At 39.0% G+C, this 26485-nt stretch overlaps 1 protein-coding gene across 2 annotated transcripts in view; it reads left to right on the plus strand.

The window, feature by feature from the left end:
• Positions 1-26485, plus strand: part of antxr2a (ANTXR cell adhesion molecule 2a) — a 131690-nt gene that overhangs the window by 72943 nt on the left and 32262 nt on the right. For both annotated transcript variants that reach the window (XM_067438424.1, XM_067438423.1), the window contains 15 exons: positions 588-659; positions 3429-3500; positions 3710-3791; positions 4207-4311; positions 4430-4498; positions 4754-4834; positions 8694-8754; positions 8908-9003; positions 12133-12202; positions 16183-16261; positions 16498-16593; positions 20223-20270; positions 22201-22296; positions 23793-23960; positions 24117-24197. In XM_067438424.1, coding sequence (XP_067294525.1) covers positions 588-659; positions 3429-3500; positions 3710-3791; positions 4207-4311; positions 4430-4498; positions 4754-4834; positions 8694-8754; positions 8908-9003; positions 12133-12202; positions 16183-16261; positions 16498-16593; positions 20223-20270; positions 22201-22296; positions 23793-23960; positions 24117-24197 — 1276 coding nt within the window. The remainder of the gene's footprint in view (positions 1-587; positions 660-3428; positions 3501-3709; positions 3792-4206; positions 4312-4429; positions 4499-4753; positions 4835-8693; positions 8755-8907; positions 9004-12132; positions 12203-16182; positions 16262-16497; positions 16594-20222; positions 20271-22200; positions 22297-23792; positions 23961-24116; positions 24198-26485) is intronic.

Here is a 26485-nt window from a genome sequence, read left to right on the forward strand (position 1 = left end):
ATAGACAATAGAAAACAGTTGTTTTAAATAGTAAATATAAAATAATAATTTACTTTTAACTGTATTTTTCATCAAACAGATGTAGCCTTGGTGAACATAATACACTTTTGAACAGTAGTGTATATAGTCCAATTTTATTTGCACAGTTTTGTGTCTCAAAACAATGTATTTATAGTATATATATATATATATATATATATATATATATATATATATATATATATATATATATATATATATATATATATATATATATATATATATATATATATATATATATATATATATATATATGCACGTCCACTGACTGGCAGCTTGATGATTTCAGGACTGTGGTCAGCAGTTGTAATAAAGTGCCTTGACTCAGTGTGTGTTGTATGTAGACAGACTCCATCATTTCTCTGAGATAGTGTTAACACTGAAGTGTAGCTGACTCAGCCTCTTTGCCACAGTGTAATCAACAGCACAACTCTTACAATAACCACATGAAGACATTTGACTTAAAGATTTAAGTATAATTGCCTCAAGCTGTTTATTTGTTGTTGTTTTTTTAGTGCTGACATTGTTTTTCATGTGCTTTGTTACAGATCTGGGAGTGTTTCGACCGACTGGGGTCAGATCTATGACTTTGTCAAAAATCTTACAGAGAGATTTGTGAGGTAAATATCCTTGCTTTCTATTCTATTGTTTTATGTTGAGTTTGTGTGCTGTATGCTACCAAACAAATGACTTGTACAATAGTGGTTCTGGATGTAACGCCCAATCCACCGCATCAAAGGAAATCATCCATAACAACTTGATTCAAAGCTAAACGCTAACTTGGCTACATGGCAGCTGTACATCCGGTTCTGAGATGGCCCTACAGTGGGGAAAAAAGAGAAGGAAAAAAAAACGCCAGATGAATGTGAACTTATGTAACGTTGACTCAATGTATGTGCCAATACAGACGGTAGCGACCTAGCCAGAAGAAAGCAGTCTGCTTGAGAAAATAGCAAAGGGAGCAGGTGGGAGTGGGTGGCAAGGAGGCTCAGTCTTCTGGGCTGTGAGAATGGCCATTTGCACTGCAACCATCCAACAGCACACTTATCCCTCACACTTGAAAGGAGAAGACGCAGCCAACGTACTTTAAGTCATGAGTGAAGAAAGACCAGTGCAGTCTGCCATAGACTTTGATGGTCTTCTGTTGCGCCATGTGGTCTGCACTGGCTCTTTTTAGGATCTTATTTTTAAGAATTGAATAGACCTGGTGTAAATGTGTATCTTTTAGGAAGTTGTGTGAAGGGTTTACATGTTTTTTTATAGTGTAATAAGGGGCCAAACCGAAAGAGGACACAAGTAGTTTGCAACATATCTTTATATCTTCATTAACATTCAGGGTAATTATTTTTTTCACGCAGGACATCGTAATACCATTTGGCGATTCAATGTTGTATTCATCACTCAGCCTGTGAAATGTTCAGTCCTCCTGCCTGTTCTTCATTTGATTTTTGTTACCAAAATTTGGCTGCTTGAGCACATTTGGATGTTCTCCCTGAGTATCTCATGTGGGGGATGGCTGTGGATTGGATGTCATTCTGAGTGAGAAAAAGCAGCACCTCTCCTTATGCTTAGTCCTGAGACCTGACTTCAAATGTGTAGAGGAACCCAACATGTTCCTTTCGTGACAGAAGGTTGTGAAAAAGACCAACTGCTTCCTTGAAATGTACTTGTCATAATCAGCTATATATTTGTTTTCAGATTATGTGTCAGTTCTCTCTGACAAAAAAAAAAAAAAATTGATTTTCCAATATCATTAAGACATTCAATTAAATACTTAACCTTAAAAATGTTAGCTTGGCTACTTAAACTGGACTGAAAGGCTTAAGTAAAATGATTGAAGCTAAAACTGGAATAAAAATGTAAAGGTAAATAGAAATATAATACAATTAACAAACTAATACAAAACTGGAAAAACTAACAATTAGTGAAATACATACATTCTATAATGGTATTATAAATAATACTGGATAGCATACCAGTATTACAGTTGTACTTTTTGAACTTGACATGGGTCCAAATGCACATCTTTATTGCATCACTGTTTTTCAGAAAAAGTGCGTGCCCTGCATGTTTGTCTTATTCGTATTGTGAAAGGAAGGAGGAATAAATATAGGAAGTGACAGGTATAAATATAATCACCAACAGGATGTCTGCATGATTCACACATGACAACCTGTTTCCTGCCTGTATATCAATTAATCACTTCTTTGGTCCAAGCAGAAGAGTTTTCTTTTCTCAGACACAAGCTTTTATTAGCTAGTCACATATCTTACTCATAAACCACCCCTGATGATTATGACTGCGAGAGGAACCTGAGGACAGCAAGATTTTCAACATCACACGATTTCTCTAACAACAGCATTTGCATTGCTTGTATTTAGCTTTATTCTGAAAGTATATATTAGCCTGACGTGGTCATACTCAATTCTAGTCAGAAAGAATATGAGTCTGAAACTGCTCCATTGGGCTGTGATTATGGGGCGTGTTTCAACCGAACCAGAAAAGACGTCAATTGGATAGACCTACAACCAATCAGAGCAACGAAGGGACGCATTGTCAAATGTCAACATAGTTCAACTGAACTGTGTTGCCAAGTCAGTGTTTTTTTCCCCCGCGCGTTGTTTTCTATGTCTGCGGGTTGGAGCGACTATTATGTGATAGACCCATGAGTGTGAATTTTAGCAGGCAACCTTGCCAAAATAACACACATTTTACCCCCCAAATGCCATTTTCTCCCTGGAGAACCTCCCGAGAACCTATTGTTTAGGGCTGGTAGTTGGCGGGTTTTGTTGTAAAAACTTGGCAACTCTGTCTGCACGCGAGCTGAAATCAGGCTGGAATACACGATCTTTGCCGGTGTTGTAAAAAAAGTAAATAATTTTATGATACACAGAGTACTTACCCAACATGATCATAATTTTTGAGAGAAATTGTGATGGTGAATACATATACAAACAAGCTCTCCGTTTAGGATTCAAACAAATATAATCCAAGCCCCTTTGATGATGTGCATGATTACGTTACTGTTGATCATCTGTCCATCATCATCTAAAGCCCACCCTGATGATTTCATTGGTCCGAACAGTTTCTGTTCGGAGATAATTACTCCTCTATGGAGCAAGGCCAGACCGAACTGCCCGACCTAAAAATGTTGTGGGCGGGGCTAAGTTCGGCTGGTATCCAGGCTATATATATATATATATATATATATATATATTATATATATATATATATATATATATATGTATATATATATATATATATATATAATATATCAATTCTGAAAAGGTTTTTAGTTGTGTATAACTATAATTTGCAGCTGTACTTGATTTTCCATTGGTCACTCATTTAGAGTGTTTTTCCATTTTTCTCATATTTTTCCTTTTCAGTCCAAATATGCGAGTGTCCTTCATAGTGTTTTCATCAAAAGCAGAGATTGTGTTACCGATCACTGGAGACAGGTATGGAATCAGGCTTGCATGAATTATTTGCAGTTCCTTATGTAGGAAACCTAGTAGACCACCATGTGTAGTACACCATGTGTTTGTGTTGATGGGGTTCCACATCAAGGACACCTTTACGCCTTAAATACTTCCTCATCTTTAATATAATAAACAACTATATAACTCTACAACTGATCAGAATATTTATAATTAACTTTTTTTATCAGATGGAAAATTAATGAAGGCCTGAGGATTTTAAGTGAGGTCAATCCAGCAGGAGAAACCTACATGCATGAAGGAATGAAAATGGTACTTTTATTTATTTGTTTATTTGTTTGTTTGTTTACTCTATATTAACAGGGGAATATAATGTGCACTTTGAAAATTAATTTATAAAAAAACATAAAAGCTTTTTTTCATGTAATGATAACTCAATTCTGCTTTTGATTGACTGTATTTCTTCCTGTAGTCTTGTACTAGAATAAACAAAATAAAACTGTAAACTATTTGGTTCCCCTCATGACCATGATAAGGCATAATTACATCTTTCTAAATAAACACACCACATTCAGTCTCCTGATTCTGGGTTCAAGATAATTTCTGTGTACGTCTTTATTACAACCATAGATCAATTATATATGTTTTAAGATATTTATATAATTTACTGTGCATTTATCCATGCTGTTTTTGAGAAAATAGACAACTTTATAACTTGTTTTTACAGGCATCTGAACAAATGAAAGAACAGCTCAAAAAGTCCTCTAGTATCATTGTGGCCTTAACTGATGGAAAGCTTGAAAAATATATCCATCAACTCACTAAGGACGAGGTGAGCTGGTATCTAAGACTTTACACATTTTTATACTTTTATGGCAATATAAAATATATATATATATATATATATATATATATATATATATATATTTGACTGTATGTTGTGCATACAGGCTGATACAGCAAGGAAGTATGGGGCTCGTGTGTACTGTGTTGGAGTAAAGGACTTTGATGAAGAACAGGTAATATTGGCATTTTAAAATAGTGTGTATACTACATGTATGCACAGAATCCATGTGCCGTTACCACTTAAAATGCTCTCTAAATCTCCACCAAGTAGAGGGTTTTGCAGTGTAATTGCAGGACTGCTGCTCTTTTCCTGTTTCTGTAGCAATGACAAACTGAGTTAAAGGAGGGGAAATGTCAGCACTTTTTTTTTCTTGCTTGGCTATCAGCCCTGCCCTGTTATTATTATCTTTCTATTTGCTTGCCAACAGCTCGCCGATGTGGCTGATACCAGGGAGCAAGTGTTCCCAGTAAAAGGAGGCTTTCATGCTCTCAAAGGCATCGTTAACTCGGTAAGTTCTCCATGCCTGGGGGACCCATCCCAAAAGGTGTAATAAATACCTCTGTGGTTTTAGTCCAGGGGTTCTCAGAGTTGTTTTACCTCAGCTCTCGGGATGAATGTAATCTGACTCCTGCTGCATTTGTGCCGTGACACTCCCTCGGCTCTCTCACATTATATTGAACAGACATGTTCAGTTTTTAATTGTAGTATCTGTTCTCTAACTGATCTAAACGATTTTATGAAAATGAACACAACAGTAGAGGCGTTGCTGCGGGGGGCAAATTATCCAGTAATTCAGTAGCGTGGCTTTGGGAGTGGCCTCGTAGGACAGTGAAGCAAGTGCATTGTGGGAGTTGTTGTCTTTCATCCCCATGCGACAAATATACATTTTCTGTTTTTTCTCAGTCTAGAAGGCACCAAATTCAAAAATAATTTCACATTTCTACTTAATTTAATGACCCAGTTTAAATACAAAGCTTAATGCTAAATCATTGAAGTAACCCATTTAAATGGGCTTCTTATAAAAGCTATATTTTATAGTTGCCAACAGCACTTAAAAAAAATACTTTAGTCAAAAAAACAGATCTTGATTTCTTTACCATCAAACATCTGTTACTTGACTAAAGTATTTTTTTAAAACGTGCAGTTTTGTTAGGCAACTTTATAAAATATAGCTTTTGAAAGCGCTAGCATCACTTGATTGTAAGTTGTTGGTTATAAAGGACTCTGCGAAACATTGTGTTTGTATGAATTTGCCAAAGCGGTTTCATCTTACACAAGTCTGTTGACAATTCATTTGTGATATTTTCCATTTGCTTCGTGATGCTTTGAAATGGTCCTTGTCAAGTAGTTTTCAGTGCATGTTTACCCCTTCATATGCATGGCATTTACCGATGATGCGATTTAACATTGTAAACATTGTACGAAGGCTGAACATCTTCTGCCTTCAGCAAACCATCAACAGCTGAGGTCAGTGTTGTTGTACATGGGTGTGTTGTTTGGTGACCACAGGAATCAGTTTCTGGGATATTTTTCAGGTTTTGTCATGCAAGACAAAAGACAGGACCTCCTTGTAATTTATTGTTTTGTCCAGAAAAAAAGATGAAAAAAGACCCATCATCTCGTTACTTAGTTAGCTTGTTTGGCCAAATGGAGTTTCAGGCCCAGCAAAACACAGGCATTCTCTAGTGATTAGTAATCTTGGAGGCTGGGCTAGTTGGCCTCATGTTGCTCTCTGCTCAGATTTCCAGGATTTGAGATCATCTGTGCAGCTTTGCAGTCCGGGGCTAAAGTAGACTTAACAGAGATTTTGCAAAAAGCAAAAGCCTAAAGAATAGATTTAGCCAGTCCTATTTTAATATTCCAAGAATGTTTTGGTTGATGACAGAGAGAGGGTTTTTTTTAAATATTTTGTGGCCATATAGCAATATTTGCATGGTATTGTTGGCTGGTCCATATCTACACTACTGCACATAGAATTGACACCTGAAAATGATCAAAAGTGACAGTTTTTTTTTTTTTGTTCTTTTCAAACAAAACCTGGTCATTTGAGCTTTTAAAGAATCCTGCAAAAGCAATTAAGCAGAGCAACTGTTTTCTAAATTGATAATAATAATCAATGTTTCTTGAGCACCAAATCAACATATAACAATGTCTGAAGGATCACATGACATGACACATGACAGTAATGATGCTGAAAATTCAGCTTTGCTATCACAGGTATAAGTTAGACTTTATAATATAATAAAATAGAAAACGGTTATTTTGAATTGTAATAATATTTCACAGTATTAGTGTTTTTACTGTGTTTTTGATCGAATAAATGTAGCCTTGGTGAGCACAAGAGACTTCTTTGAAAAACATGTAAAAAATTATACCGACCCCACACTTTAGAATGGTCGTGTATTTAATGTCTTGTCCTGTGCTGGAGGGAATTGCTATTGCTCAAACAGACAGAAAGAACTAAGCATGGTTTTCTAAGTAAAAAAACATAATATTGACCCAGTTGTGATGTGAAAGAGAGAGATTTTTGCGGTCAGATGAGGTCAAGAACATTTTCAGCCAAATTTCAAAGCAATATTTGTAGTGCTAATTCTCACACTGCTGATGCCTCGTATACATCATACAGTGAAGTCATGGCAGTATCATGCTGTGGAGCCGTTAGAGAAGAATGTCAGACCAAAATATTGGAGAATACTGAAGCTTGAAAAAAAAAACTCTTTCAGCAGGATGATGGTCCAAACACAAGTCCAAGTGAAAAAGGTCATTCCATTTGAGAATTTGTGGCACTGTAAGAATGTCATTATTAATCATTTTAATTAATGAAAGAGAGACAGAAAGATAAACAGCAGACAGACAGACATACAGAAAGATAAACAGCAGACAGACAGACAGACAGAAAGATAAACAGCGGACAGACAGACAGAAAGATAAACAGCAGACAGACAGACAGAAAGATAAACAGCAGACAGACAGACAGAAAGATAAACAGCAGACAGACAGACAGAAAGACAAACAGCGGACAGACAGACAGACAGACAGAAAGATAAACAGCGGACAGACAGACAGAAAGATAAACAGCAGACAGACAGAAAGATAAACAGCAGACAGACAGACAGAAAGATAAACAGCAGACAGACAGACAGAAAGATAAACAGCGGACAGACAGACAGACAGATAAACAGCGGACAGACAGACAGACAGAAAGATAAACAGCGGACAGACAGACAGACAGAAAGATAAACAGCGGACAGACAGACAGACAGACAGAAAGATAAACGACAGACAGACAGGCAGAAATATAAACAGCAGACAGACAGACAGACAGACAGACAGACAGACAGACAGACAGACAGACAGACAGAAAGATAAACAGCAGACAGACAGAAAGATAAACAGCAGACAGACAGACAAAGATAAACAGACGGATGGATGAATGGATGGATGGATGGATGGACGGACGGACAAACGGATGGATGGACGGATGGGTATATACAACTCAGGAAAAAATTAAAAGACCACTTAACATGGATGTCTCAATGTTAAGTGGTCTCTTAATTTTTTCTAGATAGATAGATAGATAGATAGATAGATAGATAGATAGATAGATAGATAGATAGATAGATAGATAGATAGATAGATAGATAGATAGATAGATAGATAGATAGATACTCTAATGCTATGGATGGATGGATAACTGGATGGATGGATGGATGGATAACTGGATGAATGGTTGCTTTAAGTTTATTCCCATTTGTTGATGCCTGTCAAAGAAAATAAGTTGAAACGTCTTGCGATGAACCTCCCTTGTATCGTGCCATCTCATAACTCATTAAAGAGCCATAAAGACCATCCTGAATATTTTTCAGCCCTGACGTTTAGCCAGTGTTCCTTCTCCCCTTTAATGATAGCCGAGTTTATCAGGTGTCATATTCAATCAGCCTGTTTTATACGTGTCCTCCACTTCAGTCTGAAGCCTCATCTGCGCTGCAGGTGATTCGGAGGACCATATATTTCTGTTAATGTTGTCTTTTTGCCCATTGTGTACAGAGATTTGCATAGTTTGTCCTCTGTTGATTTATGTGGATGATGGGAGAGGTGATGGTGGCCTCTCAAAGGCCTGTTTATATGATAATGTCAGCCTGCAGTCTCTAATAGAGCTGAAGAGGGAAAATGGCACCGCATAATTTCCCCATAACGGCTGACACGGGTCTATCCCACACCGCACTGTATGTGATGCTCGTCTCATTGAGCTTGATTTGGAATTGCAAACATCTCCGGCGTGAATGCTAAAGACCCAGACACTGTGATAGCTGATATAGTGATTCAGCAATGACAAGTACTGATTTGAATACATTTTTATCATACAGATCCTCAAGCAATCATGCACAGAGATCCTAACAGTGGAGCCGTCCAGCGTCTGCGTGAACCGTAAGCATTTCAAGGGCTTTTACAGCTATCAGGGTGGATGAAATTGCCTGTGTGTGTGTGTGTGTGTGTGTGTGTGTGTGTACGTGGTCGTTGATTTGGGTGAACGCCCAGGAGTGCTTCTCATTATGTCCTCATCTGGTTTACATACCACAGAGTCCTTTGACATTGTTTTGAGAGGGAACGGGTTCACACTGGGGAGACAAACAGAAGGAGTTCTCTGCAGTTTCATTGTGGATGGAGTTACGTACAGTAAGTATGATTATACCTCACGTATTGACCTCAGTCTTACCCTTGAGCTTGATATGATATTGCATAGATAAAGCCAAATGATAAAATACTTTTTTGTCTGTGAGAGTCAGTTGTATCATACAGGAACTGACAAGCTAGTCACACCTAGGATGCAATACACCTACGTTTTTCAAGACGTTTTGTGACTTAACTGTCACTTTTACTATTCAACAGGTTACTATTATTATTGGAATGTATATATTCAATTAGTTGTTATTATTATTACTACATTAAAACAATCTAACTTAAAAGGGTAATTGGATGAAAAATTCACTTTTATATGGTGTTCACAAATAAATGTGTCTTTGCAGTGTGTGGACACAACCACCCTCCAATCCCTAGTGTGGATTACATTCTATTCACTGTTTTTTTTTTTAATCTTCAAAAAGCCTAAACACTTAATCAAGCTATTATAAGTTTCTGAACAATATGATGTAATTTTGCTTATACTCCGCCCACGACCACTGACCAATGTTCCCTCTAATTTATTTTCTCTATTGGGTGGACATTTTTGGTCATGTGAGCAAAAAACAGACCTGTATATCTTTATACCAGACCTGTACAGCATACTTTCATCATGCAGATATATTTATATTTTATTTGACCCTTGATGTAACTTAGTGATACATTAAATATATTTTAAATATATATATTTTAAAATCTTCACCAAGAAAAACTATTAATAAAAAACTATTTTCTATATCAGGTTTTTTTATTTTTTTTACGTTTTATTGTCTAGGATCCCTAAACAATAATTTTTTACATGCCCTAAATCCTAAAAGATATTTTTTTTAGGCTTACAGTATAACTATAACAGCCTATAATATAATATAAAAATATTTAAGCTTTTAAACTGATATAGGCTATTATATCAGTTTAAATGCCTAAATTTGTAAAAAAAAAAAAAAAAAAAAAAAAAAAAAAACCCACACACATCTATTTAAACTGATTTGTGTTACTGAGGTGTTTTGAGTTTGCACGCTGCACTTGTGGTGGGTGTGTAACGGTAAATGTCTGTTTTGTTACTGTGCTGTGCCCATAATCCATTATTTCCACCACTTAATCAAGCCACTCTTCTTTAAAACATAATAACGTTCTATTTCACATCTTTGCATTTTACGTTGCTTCAGCCTCTCATATTGAGCTATTTGGACCGCAAACATGACTTGCTGCCGCTCACACGCAACATCATTCTCTCTATGAAACCTGTAATCCTAAAACATTCACCGGTTCTAACCATAGACTGGAAAAAAATATGGATGTAGTGTCTGTGACGTCACCCACAGGATTCTGAAGAGCAGTTTTGAGACATAAAGTAAGGTTGAGCTGGCCTTAGCTATCTTGGCAGCTTGTCACAGTAAATTGGCAAAGAGGCGGGACGTGGGTGGAGCTGAGGTGATGCAATGACTAACAGACAGCAGATAAATGGCTATCCACATGTCACTCAAAGTGGCCACGCCCTTAATTATGCAGAACTTAAAGGCTTTATATAATGTAAACGAATGAGTTAAAAAAAAAAAAAATCACCCTTCTCACAGTTGTCATGAAGGGCAAAATTAGCCATATAGACCATAACCACAAATTGTACCAGGCTGTAAATATGTGTTATTTTGCTGTAAACCTGGGCATTTTAACATGGGGAGATTCTGCTCCCTTCTGGAGCCTGTCTCTACTGACCAGTTGATTCATTGCAGTTTAAGATATTTTTGTATTGACTTGTTGCCACTTGGTTCTAACACTATAGCGATACTAAAACAGAGCAATGCAATTATTTGTCATTTAAAGTACAATCAAATGGATTTCTCCCCTCATTTTGCGTCTGCCGTCTGTGCGGCATTTTATTCTTTCGGCGCGGCTGTGGCATCACAAGTGCGCGGCTGCGCATGCACGCAGCTTAAAGGGAACATTGCTGCTGACTGACTTTTATATTAGCGTGTTACCGTGCTCAGCCAGTTGGACACTTTACTTCACTTCACCTGTCTTGTGTCTACACGCCCCACAGAAGAGAGGGGTGGGTTGTGCAGTAGCTCATTATCATTTAAAGAGACATGCTCTGAAACAGGTTGCTGTGAACAGAGTTGTTTTTGAGGAGGTAAAAAGAGTGTTGTTTTATACAAAAATTGTGGAATTTTAAACAGAGTATGTTACATGACACTAAAAAAATCATACCAACTAATGGAAAATGAGCATTTGATTACCCCTAAAATGCTTTGTTTAACAACAGTTTAATGGTGAATTGTAGGCACAATCATTGACTCTCCCACTTTCTGTTAAAATATCAAAAATGTTGAGAACCACTCATCTAAAGTAACAATATTTACCTTCTACATTTTCTTGAAGGGATAGTTCACCCAAAAATGTAAAAAAAAATATTTACGTTATTTACGTATCCTCATGTCATTCCAAACCTGTATGACTTTCTTTATTCTATGAAACACAAATTATGTTTTGCAGTGTTTCTATGCTTTATATTTTGGTCCATTAATTAAAAGCAAATTTGACATCACTGACTTTCCTTGTGTCAATAGATGTTTCAGTACATCATCATTTGTGTTTCACAGAATAAAGAAAGTCATACAGGTTTGGAACATGAGGGTAATAAGTAAATAATCTTAATTTTCTTTGTGTGGACTATTTCTTTAACTCTGTGTAACAGCCATAGATGTATGGTTTTTCATGAGCAGTCACTATACTCCTCTCTTTAGTGCTGCCCCTATCAGACACTGAATGATTTTTCCTTTATGAGTGCAAAACCAATATGACAGATCCGCATATGGGATCCACATGTTTGCTCACTGCTTTTGGAACCAGACAGGAAATACATAAACGCTGAATTCTGGGTGCCTTTTAGCAGTGATGCGGCAGTGGAATCATTTTCAAGTGGGATGAAAAAAATGGCACTCTTCCCTAAACTTGGTTGCACACGTCAGCAGTTCTTCTAATGAGCCTCTACACCATAACAAATGGCCTGGGGGTACACATCTTGGGTGTGTGTGTGTGTGTGTGTGTGTTCTGTGTTGGGTTGGGGTGGGTTCTCCAGCTAGTGTGGCAGCGGATCATAACACAATCAACTTTCTATTAATTTTGCAGAGGAAAAGCCAAGCAAGGTGAAGGATGACTATGTCCTGTGCCCTGCTCCAGTGCTGTATTCAGTGGGACAGTAAGTATTTATGTTTCATAAAGCAGCAAGTGTCATTAAGGTCGCCGAATGTACAGGAAGCATGCATTCAAATCAATGTGTCTTCCATCATTTTAACTCCACTTGAACAACTGTTACAGGCTATCACATACTTTGAGCTGCAACATTGTGACCCATTAAATGATCATATGATATGCCAGGCTGAAATGTCATGTTACAGCATTATTATGTTATTGAATTGACTGAGACGCAGCACCCTGTGTAGATCTGGGATTAACTGTGAGCAGCTTGTGTGAAATTATGCTCCGACTTACCCAGGATGTTTGATCCCCTATACGTGGTCGCCATTCAAAAGGCTTGCTTAATTAACTCTTGGCTGGCAACTGTGACCCATTAAGTAGTTTGCTGCTATGAACGGCTAGTAAACACATCTGGTGGAGGGCTTTAAAAGGATGTGCGACAGATGCACCGATTCCCTTTTCCACGCTCCCATTTAAATAATTCACGATGCATTGACAATAGGCGACCACATAACACCTGCATCATGTCTGAGCGCTAGAAATTTCTCTCTCTGTCTTTTTCTTGCACTCTCTGTCCATTTCTACCTCTCAGCCCAGTTTGCATTCTGACAACTGCCAATTTCTAGCATCTCTGGCTATGCCACCTAGAAAACCAGTTGTTCATGTCATTTATATCATATTTGCAGACATACTGTATATAAGTTGTTCTGAACAATTCTTGTTAAAAACGATTACTAGGGAATATCAGATAGTGTCTTTTTGGAGGCATTTTGGGATTCAAAGGGCCTTTGTGGTTCAGTGACGTATCGCCAGATATCAGGGTCTCATCTGCAACGACAGCTGTTGGTTCGTCAAACCAGGATTTAGGGCATCTGTCAGCCTGCCCATTAGTGCTGGCCAGCCCCATCCCTTTGAGCCATTGGCTGGAGGGGGTGAGGAACTTTTGTCTGGCAGCAGCATATCCTCACCTGCGTTTTCACAACAACAGCGGAGTGAGAAAAATAACTGAGGGACAGACCTGACACCTGCCTGCAGCGCGAGTGGTGGAACGTGTCTCATCAATAATCAATCTGATCTGTCAGGGCGCCATTTTAGTTCCATCTGCGTAGGGGGTGGGAGATGCATCCAGTTAACATGGCAGCGCTGCCTCCACAGGAGCTCCTCCTCTCGCTCTGCTAGATGATTAAAAGATGGTTACTCTTTCCAGAATGAAAGGCAATGATGTAGTAAATGGTTTATGCATTTTTGATTCAAAGTGTGATGTATTTCATATCTGGATATGTCACATTGGATGTTTTCACCAGTGCTGGGAAGCTACTTGCCAAGCTACAAGCCAATCATAATTTGAATAAGCTAATCTAAAGTCTGTCTATTCTTGTGGAAAAGTAGTTATACTACCATTAAAAGTTTGAGGGCGGATTTTGTAATGTTTTTCAAAAGAAGTCTCTTATCTTCACCATGGCTGCATTTATGTGATAAATAATACAGTAAAACAGTAATATTATGAAAAATTACTGCTTAAGATGTTCTATTTGTATATAGTTTCAAATTGTATTTATTCTGGTGAATGCAAAGCTGAATTTTAATTGTGTCAAATGACAGTCAAATGATCCTTCAGAAATTCAGAAATGCTGATTTAGTGCTCGAGTAGCATTTCTTCCTATTGTCAATGTTCAAAACAGTTTTGCTGCTCAATATTTATTTGTGGAAACCGTGATACATTTTTGTTTGTATTCTTTGGTAAATATAATGTTCATAAGAGCAGCGTATAGCAGAGTATGAATCGGAAATTATTTGTAACATAAATGTATTTACTGTTCTGTCATGACAACTCTTGGGAAATTGGTTTGGTAATAGAAATGGGCATGCTAATGGGTATAGCAATGTTTATTTATTTGGTTTTGGCCCCCCGTATATCTAAACAGGTGGAGCTGGGGAAGATGGAGGGTTTCTGAAAGTGTGCTGCAGACTGGTAACAGCAGCACTACAGGTATTAGTTGAATGTTGAGCCACAGCTCATTGGCCATGTAGCAGCAACCAATCAGCTGTGCTATGTAGATACTGATGTGATCGCTACCAAATGAGAAAAGGACCGATCAGCCTGTGCCATATAGACTTTAGTTGATGTAACTGAATTCAGATGGTATAATTTATTTTGTAATCAGAGTAGTTTTAAACTAGAACAAAACCAATAAAAAAATGAAATAAAATGGTAGTAAAATATATAGTACAGTAGCATTGCACACAGCCTGATTTAATTAAGAAAACTATACGAATCTAACAGATTTATATTTTGAAAGTTTAGTCAGATATGCGTGCCGTTGTGTTACCGTCTGTCGGTGCTGATGCATATGGAAGCCCTTCAATAATGCAGGTTGTTCGCTTTTATTTGAAAGGGAAGTTAGGAAGCCCTTAGTGACACCCGTATCATCCCATTCAGCTAGCTACGTCACTTTCACTTTCCATCAGCATGTGCTTTGTGACAAGGAATCAAACTCGCACTCCACTCTTAGTCTCTTGTGGTGCTGTGATGGGCCTTCTGAGATGCAAGAGCACTTGTGTCCCTGTGCTTGATTTATTCTGCTGAACTTCTGTCACATTTTCTTCTTCTCTGCATTTCTAGACAAAATAAAACCAATCGAATAGTTTCAGGGACAGTTTTGTATGTTTAGCACAGGTTTTAGAGTACCTCTGAAGATAAATAAATCAGCCTTCATTGTTTGTGATGTTTGTTGCCAATTGCAGTGTCCAAGAATACAGATGGAATGTTATCAAGTCTCACAAAGCATCACAATAATGTTCCACCAGGAGCACTTTGTGTCCACTACAAACTGTACATAGGTGATCTGAGGAATTTTAGACTGTCCAGTCAAGCGCAAGGAATTAAAACAGTTGGTGAATCACTTCTCATTCGTTCACCAAACATACATATATCCAGCTTGATTAACAACTTGCCTCCCATTTGCATGTATTGAGTATGTCAGCTGAATTAGCCTCTCCTCTCATCCATTCAGCACAGGGACCTAGTTAACATGCAAAAAAAAAACCTTTTCAGCTTCCCACAGCCTAGATTATTCTAAAGGCAATGACAGTAAAAGCAAATAGCATCTAAAAGTCCTCAATAGACCAAATAAAGCTACATTACAGTGCAGTAATGTAAGATACCTTCGTTTACAATGTAATTGTAAAGACCCTTTAGAAAGTTAGTTCTTCAGTTGGTGTTGTTTGTGATGGAAACTTTCTGGTCTTATTGATGGCAATGTTTTGCGCAGGACCCAAAAGTTAGTGGAATCTTCATTGTTTGCTGTAGGTAACACTTTCTCTCCTGTGTCTCTACTGCATCATCATCGGCTCTGCAGACAGTAGCCTGTCTTTTTTACATATTCTCTCATTTTGGGAGGGATCTCAGGCGTTCAGTCAGTCGATTTCCTGCTTGAGGATTCTCATTAGCCCCATGGTAATTGTCTCCTGCATAATAGACATATGGAAATTACAATGCCGTTCATCATTAGTTCCTTAATTGCGAGCCACCTTCAACTCCCTCCACAGTAAATAAGAGAAAATTTGCAACAAATTCTGTAGGAATAGTAGAAATAATTCAGACACGAGTAAGCATCACTAGTATGGCTTTTTTTCAATTCCGTTTAGTGTCTGTTAGTTTTAATTTTGCGTTTACATTTTAATTTCTGTTTTTTGAAAATAAGTATGCTTGTTTCATTTCCGTATTAATTTTTTTGTTCCTTCCCATTTTTGCATAAAACTGATCCAACACTGCCTATTCTGACACTTGTTTTTCTCAGAAATCAACTAGATTCTTCTCTATGATAGCTTCCCAATTGCTGCTGTAACTCATCACTCTGCCTTATTCAAGGAAAATCCCTTAAAATAAAGCTGAATTAACTGTTCTATTTTCACCCTTTATTCAAAGCCAGTGTGTAATGGCTCTAAACATCTCATTGGGTTTGTGTTCTCTTCCTACAGACAAATGGAGGTCCTGATCAGCTTGAACGGTGGCACATCATACCTCAGTAGTGCGTTCACCATAACTGCCTCCTCGTGTGTAAGTCAAACATGAGATCAGAAAGAAAACAGCCATACATATCCCTTCATCCTATAACATAATTTAGAAATAAAAAAATGGAATATGAATAAATGGATTTGGAGTAGGATTTATGTTACATGGAATTCTTTCTTTCTTTCTGTTTTTATAACATTTATCCTGTCTTACATCTATCCTGTTTTATAACAATTATCCTGTTTTTAAGCTAATTGTAAATATTCCCTCTCTCTCATTAGTCAGACGGCACAGTGGTGGCCATTGTGTTCTTGGTGCTCTTACTGCTGTTGGCTTTGGCTCTGATGTGGTGGTTCTGGCCTCTCTGCTGCACTGTCGTAAGTGTCACATGTCTTCCTACACTCAGTGTCAAATCTCAAGATTTTCTCCCTTTTCTCTCACAGAACTGGTATTGAAATTGAATTGGGATTGAGATCAATTCGTTTCTGTGTTTATATTTCCTGGTTTACATCATTATGGTAAAATAATAAATTAATAGTAGGAGCTATTGCTGTATTATCTATTATCTATTTTCTAAGCTGTGCTTTTTAAAGACAGCCTTCAAAGGAAGTGCAATACACAGAAACAGACCTTGCCACATCCTGAGTATTCATCTGATATGTGGAAACCAGAACAACTGTCACAAATAGTATTTCATAAATGTGAGAAAAAAACAAGAAAAAAACTAAAAATCAAGCAAAGTGAAAAATTAACTCTCCTAAACTTAAAGGGAGAGTTCACCCAAAAATGAAAATTTGATGTTAATCCGCTTACCCCCAGGGCATCCAAGATGTAGGTGTCTTTGTTTCTTCAGTAGAACACAAATTAAGATTTTTAACTCCAATCATTGCACTGTGCCAGTCATATAATGCATGTCAGTGGGGTGTGATTCTATGGGAGTAAAAAAACATGCACAAACAACTTAAAATTAAATCCTGTGGCTCGCGACGACACATTGATGTCTTAAGGGGGTCGCACACCGGACGCGGAGCTTGGCGGCGCGCCACGTCTTTAAAATTCGAACACATTGTTTTCAATGAGTGTACGCACACCGGTGGCGGCATTCGGCGCCTGTCCGCGGCGACTCAGGAAGTTGTTCTAAATCCTGCCGCGCCACAGAGCGCCATTTCAAGGCTTTATATTAAAAGTATATTATCGTTAAGGTATACTGATTTCAACCTTTGCTACAAGACACGTTTGTTTTACATTCTGAGTTCAACAGCTTGAATAAAGTCTAAACATATTTTGGGGAAATGTATAATAAACGTAGCCTTTTAAAATGTGCGCGTCTGGTGTGCGATACCTGAGACGCTGCGCGCCGCGCTGCCGAGCTCCGCGTCCGGTGTGCGACCCCCTTTAAGATACGTAACGATTGGTTTGTGTGAGTATTTATACCTTTTTTTTAACCATGATAGCAATCATGGTTAAAATTACAGTATTTATACCTTTTTTTTAACCTCAAATACAACACTATATCCAACAGCCGTGAACGCACCATCACTTTCACTTTCAAATGCTGCGCTCGTGGCTGTTGGACATAGTGTTGCATTTGAGGTCAAATGTTCAAATTTCAAACATCAAATTAAAATTTTTGGGTGAACTACCTCTTTAATACTAAATAATAATTTAAATTAAAAAGCAGCAAGTCTTCTCAGACTCTAATGCATTGTAATGCACACAATATCTAGAATTTGTGAAGCTGGCGAGTATCGCTATGGCAATCAGTGTCACTGCATAACCAAATGATATGCGCCACCTCTCTTTGAGAACCTGGTGGGAGCCATTCCAGGATGAGATGGAAGCATATTTTGGAAAACCAACAAAGGCATTAAAATGTAAACCCCCCGCAGCATGTCTGGACTCGGCCCTGTTTGTCTTGGTGGAGGAGCTGCTGTTCCTCTCCATCAGGGACCCCGGCACAAGAGAAGGGCCATGTGTGCTTTGTTAATATTTAAACTCAGCCTTGCCAGTTTTCAGCAATCAGAGAAATACAGAAGCACCTCACCCCCCACCCCCAACTCTGAAACACACACATTAGTATCCACAGCCACACCAACATGTCCTCCGCAAATATCAAATATGAGTCAAATGAAATAATGACAATTGGAATTAATTTTGATCATAAGAAAGTAAAGTATGTGTTTTTGTACCTTCAAACAAATCAGTCCAAGACTGAATTGACTACAGTGGAAAATCTAAATATAGAAATGTCGTATATCATACGACACTTACATTTGAATATACTGTATATAAATAATGTATTGTAATGTATACAGTATGAAATAATCTTTTTACTGTTGGATAAAGGCATCTGCTTAATTATGCTTTGATAATACATTCTTAGGTCGTTAAATTGTTGTTTTACTACAAACAGGTTAATTTTATGATAATGGAAATGCACCATTTTAATTTGCAAATATGCTACCTGCTACTTGTCCATGATCATGTTAAGCCTTGAAAACAGCTTGACACAACAGTGTGTTCAGAGGGGTGAAATGGGCAGATTATAAACTCCAATTGGACAATTATCCCGAAAGCCATATGGGAACGTTACACCGCTGGACTGTGATTGGTTGATTCCACAGCTGTGCCACTAGTTCTTAGCCCCTCGTGCGAGTGTCAGATGGCTAAGTACACTGACATTTTGGATTTAATTATCAGCTCTTCATAGCCTGAACCACATTTAAAGGGTTGTCCCGACTTCACATCTGTCCGTCAGGTAGTTTGAGAACCTAACAGCCCAGCATGTCATTTGTGTAATGCCTTATTTATCCCACAATATGTCTGGCAAATATAAATCTGCTCTTTAATTACTCTGTAAAAAAAGAAAAGAAAAAAAAGAAGCTAATCCTTTAGCACAAGGTTCTGTCCAAAGTTGTGTTAATCATCACACATTTGGGGCTGACATGGACGATAGGACTGGATTTTCCAACAGTCAGTTATGAGTCAAAGAGCAATTAATTAACTCTAATTGATCATTTTCCATCATTATAATGGTAACAATGGTGAAGTGGTATCAGTGCATTTTAATGGGAATGAAACAGCTGTTCTGGCCATGATATGTGATGATTAAAAGGCATTTTTTCCTAAAAACTAATTTAGTAAATGCTTAACCTGCGATGGCACTGTATGCATCTTTCATGTTTAATGAGACAAGGCTTGCTTCCATTTTGGAAAGCATTTGCAATGGAAGGGGTTACATGGTTGACAGGTGAAACATGGTTACAGCCGAGGCATTTTAACTAGATTGTTAGAGTCTATCCCAGGTTACAGAGGCTCAAGTACGCTGAGCTTTTCAAATTACATATGTAGCCAATACATTGCAGTATTTTGGCCTTTTAATGGGCATGACCCAACCTAACTTTTGTCTATTAACACATTAACCATCAAATCCAAGAGTGGTTAGATGTGCCAGGGCAGCTGATAAGCAGTTTGCTGAGCAGTCGCTAATCTGACAACACCAGAGTCAGAGACTGCCAAAGACATTTTCAGTGAGGAAGGCGTCTTGTCTGTGAGTGAAGTCACCTGCTGAATCCAGCATAGTGTTTCTCATAACAGATAAGCAGTCACAGAAAGTGCTACAGGAAGACATCTCATCATGTTAATGCTCCTCTCCTTTGCACTGGGGATCGACCTGGAGTAAGCCCAAGTTTCCCTTCTGCATTTCATTGCAGCTAATTAATTCCTCAGGACTTTATGATTGGGGGATTGCAGGGGATTGAACCTCATCCAATTAATTAAGAGATAAATGGACCACCATGCTCACCCCAAAGACTCCACTGTCAACAAGTTGAATTTTGGGCTTTCTTTATTTTGCACCAGGGGCCTACAGCGTTAGTTTACAAGCAGACCCCTGTAATCAATTGTGGTTGTGCCAGGCTCCAGTTGTTCAATTGTGAATCACATCTTTAGACAGTGATAACTAACTTTGCTCAATTAAATTGTATTTTTTTTCCTCTCTTCTCAGGTTATTAAAGACCCACCCCCCCAAAGACCTCGTCCACCTCCGCCACCTGTAAGATTCTTATTTGATTAAAATATCAATATGATTTTAATCAGTGTTATTTAATCTATTTTAATTAGTGTTCTTTTAATATACAGTATGTATGTATGTATATATATACACTCACGCACCTGTTCAATTTCTCATGAATGCAATTATCTAATCAACCAATCACATGGCAGTTGCTTCAATGCGTTTAGGGGTGTGGTCCTGGTAAAGACAATCTCCTGAACTCCAAACTGAATGTCAGTATGGGAAAGAAAGGTGATTTAAGTAATTTAGAGCGTGGCATGGTTGTTGGTGCCAGTCGAGCCGATCTGAGTATTTCACAGCCTGCTCAGTTACTGGGATTATCACGCACAACCATTTCTAGGGTTTACAAAGAATGGTGTCTGTGAAAAGGGAAAAACATCCAGTATGCTGCAGTCCTGAGAGCGAAAATGCCTTGTCGATGCTAGAGGTCAGAGGAGAATGGGCCGACTGATTCAAGCTGATAGAAGAGCAACTTTGACTGAAATAACCACTCGTTACAACAGAGGTATGCAGCAAAGCATTTGTGAAGCCACAACACGCGCAACCTTGAGGCGGATGGGCTACAACAGCAGAAGACCCCCATCGAGTACCACTCATCTCCACTACAAATCGGAAAAAGAGGCTACAATTTGAACAAGCTCACCAAAATTGGACAGTTGAAGACTGGAAATTTTTTGCCTGGTCTGATGAGTCTCGATTTCTGTTGAGACATTCAGATGGTAGAGTCAGAATTTGGCGTAAACAGAATGAGAACATGGATCCATCCATCATGCCTCCATCACATTTACCACTGTGCAGGCTGGTGGCGGTGGTGTAATGGTGTGGGGGATGTTTTCTTGGCACACTTTAGGCCCCTTAGTGCCAATTGGGCATTGTTTAAATGCCACGGCCTAACTGAGCATTGTTTCTGACCATGTCCATCCCTGTATGACCACCATGTACCCATCCTCTGATGGCTACTTCCAGCAGGATAATGCACCATGTCACAAAGCTCTAATCATTTCAAATTGGTTTCTTGAAAATGACAATGAGTTCACTGTACTAAAATGGCCCCCACAGTCACCAGATCCAACCCAATAGAGCATCTTTGGGATGTGGTGGAACGGGAGCTTCGTGCCCTAGATGTGCATCCCACAAATCTCCATCAACTGCAAGATGCTACCAACATTTCTAAAGAATGCTTTCAGCACCTTGTTGAATCCATGCCATGCAGAATTAAGGCAGTTCTGAAGGCGAAAGGGGGTCAAACATAGCCTGACAAGCCAGACCCACTTCAAGATGTTTAGTCTGGAAACTCACCATTGACAGGGCTCAATCCGAGGGGCGGGATAAACGGTTGTCTTTTAAACTCCCTCTGCACGCGATAGGATAGCGCTACACCAACCAGAGCAACGAAGGTGAAACAGAGCTCGCTGACTGATTAAACATTCGCCGTATCCGGTCGGCTAAACTACGAACACATCTTCCCTTTTTAAGAATGACTTCAGTGCCGTTCTTTTCTCATAGAAAAGCTTAACTCCAAGTCTTCCAGAGTCGAGGTCAAAGCTGATTCGAAAGACCGCCGTTCGCCAGTTCCTGTGTCAACTAGAAGCACACAAACGCAACTCACCATCGTCATTATGGCCCCACCCATCGACTCAATACACGATGTGATTGGCCCGGCAAGAGTTAGGCGATTACAGCTCAGAAGGGTATTGAGATTTGCTAGACGACACTCGCAGGCAGATTAGATTTGCTGCCGCTAGGGTGCGTCTAGATTTCTAGGCTAGGTCAAACACACACACATACAGTATATAGTGTGTGTTTATATATATTTAAGTATCTGCTCTTGTATTTGCAATGCATATAATTCTTTGAGGCTTGAAGTGTTTATGTTAATTATTTTCCATGTCGATATTTATTTTGTCAGAGACCAGAGCCAGACATACTACCTAAGAAGAAGTGGCCAACTGTAGATGCATCTTACTATGGGGGAAGAGGAGCGGGTGGAATCAAACGCATGGAGGTGAACTTTACATTTTAATGATACCTATAATGATGTGCAGCCCCCTGATGACAGAAAAGGTTTTGATGTCATCCCAGCTGTCTTTGAGCATTTTTTCAGTTGTCTATCTCTCTCTCTCTCTCTCTCTCTCTCTCTCTCTCTCTCTCTCTCTCTCTCTCTCTCTCTCTCTCTCTCTCTCTCTCTCTCTCTCTCTCTCTCTCTCTCTCTCTCTCTCTCTCTCTCTCCCTCTCTCTCTCTCAGAGTGTTCATGACCTGCCTGACACTAATAACACTGTGTATGTTTATTAAGTCATGTGTTGATATGTCAACATGTCTCTTTTCCGGGCAGTTTGCATAATACTAGGAAACAGACTCATTTTAAGCAGAGTTAAGCAGAAAATGGAAAAGCTGAGTGATTTTTAATTGCTTTGATTGGAGTCACATGCACAATATATTGATCCTATATCAGTTATCCGCTGACATTAGAGATTTCTGTCTTATACTGGTACCGTTATCAGATATAACATGAATATAAATATCAGAGAATCCCTAGTCACGTTCCAGTCTTTGCATTACTTGAATTCATTGGCGTAGAAACAAATATGGGACTAACAGGGAAAATTTAGTCTGAAATGTTTAAGAGGAAGCATATTGTTCTCTTTTGATTCACACAAGGGCATTTGCTCTTCTTCCTGTATGAAAGCCATTGTGTCTGTGATGTCAAGCTCAGCACACCTCAAAGTTTCTGATAGGAATCTCTTTAAATGTAGCACAGCCCCTGTCTGATGGTTTTGACGTGACAGGGGCCTGCCAGTTCAGCCTCCATGATGTCCCGCTGTCTTAAGTCATGTTGACACTAAAGGATTGAGAACTGCTGTGACGAGATTAATTCCTCTTGCTGACTTCCATTCTGTCATCCGACTTTTGTTCAGCTGAAATGTGTTACTTAGCGCTGTATCCATCTCAAAGTTTGTTTTATTTGTTTCATGCTCAGCCACCCCTTCTCCAGTCTCTCATGTATAGAAGACATCACTGAAGATTCTTCTAAAATCTTTGGAAACCACTTCTTCTAACTTTTCCCATGAGCGTGCAAGGGAATGAGAGGGCTCAAAGCTTACCGAAGCACAACTATCTTTAATGTTTTGAAAGCCTTCATTCATCCAGACAACCTATATCCATTTCTGAAGCTATCTCTGGACCTGGGGAGGAGGATTACCTTCTTCCTCTTTACCTAAAACACATGCTGACATAAAAGGAGGGAAACATGGGATGCAAAGAATGCTTTATTTAGTGGGAGTTGTTGCAGATTGAAATGTCCAGAGATGCGGTAGAAAAGCTGTTCTATATTGATGTGACTTAACCGACAACTTGAAGAGTGCAATTTTAATTAATCCTTTTTCAGTTGAGGGACAGGCATGAGTACCCGAAAAACTAAAAAAAGTACTTTATTATATATAACTATGTATAATTTATATAATATAATAATAATATTTTTTATTGTTCAAATATCTGTTTAGGTCCGTTGGGGAGAGAAAGGGTCCACAGAGGAGGGTGCACGGCTAGAGAAAGCCAAGAATGCTGTGATATCAATAGAAGAGGAAACAGAAGAACCCATGATCAAAAAGCCAATTGCACCGCCACCCGCATACCATCAATCTGAATCCAAGTGGTATACTCCAATCAGGGTGAGTCACGTCCATAACCATCTCTCGTTCACTTGCCTTTCCTTATTTTGAGTCTACCTGAAAGTGCCACTCTATTATGTTTGAACCCTTGGTTTGAGATGAGTGAAAAAGAAACCAAGCTATGGCCACATCTTGATATTTCTTGTTTCATCATAGGGCCGCCTTGATGCACTGTGGGCTCTTCTGCGGCGACAATATGACAGAGTCTCACTCATGCGCCCAACTACCGCAGATAAGGTAAGCCACAGATGGTTTACCCCAGTACAAAATGCAAACACAATTCATCCCTCTTACATACTACCAAAGTAGAGTCAATCCAAAGTTGTACATAAAGCATGGGGTGTTAGTGTGTGGTGTAACAGCTAAGGGGCTATTTCCTTGAGTGTTTGATTGTGTGTGTATTAAATGTGTGCAAGTTTCACAAACCTCAGCTGCAAGGACTCACAACAGGATGTGGCTGTCATGATCTTGTATTGCAGAAACTTCCTCTCTTGTAACTTTTGGAATATATGAGTAATATATGTGCACAAAAAGTCCTTTGCATATTACATTTACACATTTAAGAACAGAATGTGCCGTTTAGTTTTTATTGTTGTATAGATTACACAACTGTTAAAAAGTTCATTATTTATTCCTGTGATGGCAGAGCAACATTTTCAGCTCTTTTGAATGTAGTAGTACTGCTTCATATTTTTGAGGAATAATTTCACGATAGTTCGATAAATACAAAGTTCAAAAGACTAGACATTATTTAAAATAGAAATTGAACGTAACATTATAAATGTCTTTAGTGTCAATTTAATGCGGCAATTTAATGCGTCCTTGGTGAATAAAAGTATGAACTGACCCTGACATTTTGAACAGTAGTGTACGTATAATAAATATGAAGTGAACTTGTGGATCATCCTCTTGTGAGACAAAATTAGCACTGAAGTAAACAGCCTTCACAAGTCTGTGCTGACTACGTGCGCACTACAACTGCATTTTTTCCCAAAGTAGTGCACAGTTTGAAGCATTTGAGTTTGTTTCATCTTGAAGAAGTCCTCATCGCATCTGCGGTGCTAGTGCTCCCATTACCTGAAATATCCCAGTCACGCTCGAGCCACTTGTTCTGTTTTACTTTCTTCAAAAGAACTGTTAAAACCTTTGTAACTCTCAATACATCTGAGATGAGGGTCTGGAGCCTCCAAGCGGGACCCTGGCACACTTCAGTGAGGCCACAGCTCGATCGTGCAGACTTTCAAGCCCTTGATCAAGTGCACTCGGTGCAGGCATGAGCTATCAAAGCCGGAGGAGTCCCTCGCCAGAGCCAAGGTGGGCCGCGTACGCTCGGCTAGAGAGAAGGGGGGCTTTGATGCCCGACAGGAACCCTCTGGGGTCATGAATTTTTCAGCGTTAGATCCGTGGGGTTACGAGGACTCATACAGGTGTAAGGAAGCAGGTTGTCGCAGACATCTGTTCAGCTCGGAGACCCCTCCCGGTCCCTCCCCCCCACTCCGCCCATAGACAGACTGCTGGATTGTCAGCAGATGTAGTTTTTTCAAGACAGCCTGAACACTTTCTGCTCTCCCATTTACCGCCTGAGGGGCTCCAACACCAAAGGTAGAGCGGAGGGTGGACACAGCTGCACTGCCGAACTTGCCTGGGGCACAAATAAAGAGATCTAATGTGGTTTGACTGTGTTGTTAGGGAGACCGGGGAGCCAGAGAGGCACTTCAGAGCCAGCTTAGCGCTGCAACATCTGCCGTCAAGTTTCCGGAAAGAGCGGCAGGGGACAGCAGGTAGAGAAGGTGGCAGCGCGTCAAGGGCTGGCCTATTACTGGCAGGGGCTCTTTTGAACGAATGCCTGCCCGCCTATGTGTTTCTCTCCCTTTCTCGCTCCCACCTCTAACTAACAGTCTCGGCAGGGCTCGGTATTGTTGTACAAAGCAGCAGTCTGCAAAACACACTAATAAGCACCTTTATTAATGAAACATTAACATACATTAACCCCAGAGAGCTGCCACACAAAGACAACACCGAGATGGGACCCACAGAAAAGGCTTTTGTTTCTCCTGCTGTGAGTCTTAAAGGGATAGTTCACCCAAAAAATACAATGTTGTCGTCATTTACTCTACCATTCAAACGTCTGAGGTCAGTAAGAAAGCAGTCTCTTATGCCCACCAAGGCTGCATTTGCTTTACAACCTAATTACAAATTACAAATTTTATATAGCTGTTTTCTGTTTTAATATAGTTTAAAATGTAATGTATTAATGTGATGGCCAAGCTGATTTTCTTCAGATGCTTAAGAAATCATTCTAATAGGATGATTTGTGCTTAAGAAAATTTGTCACGCTTTAGTTTAGTGTACAATTCTCACTATTAATTAACCATTAATTACAACTTTTGCCTCAATAAACTCCTTATTAATATTTAGTAAGTTAGTTGTTAAGTTTAGGGCAGTTGGTAGGATTAAAGGATGTAGAATGTGGTCATGCAGAATAAGGCATCTAGCACTAAACCAATATCCTAGTAATATGCATG

This window comes from Pseudorasbora parva, chromosome 3 (genome assembly GCF_024679245.1).
Source record: "Pseudorasbora parva isolate DD20220531a chromosome 3, ASM2467924v1, whole genome shotgun sequence".
Lineage (NCBI taxonomy): Eukaryota > Metazoa > Chordata > Actinopteri > Cypriniformes > Gobionidae > Pseudorasbora > Pseudorasbora parva.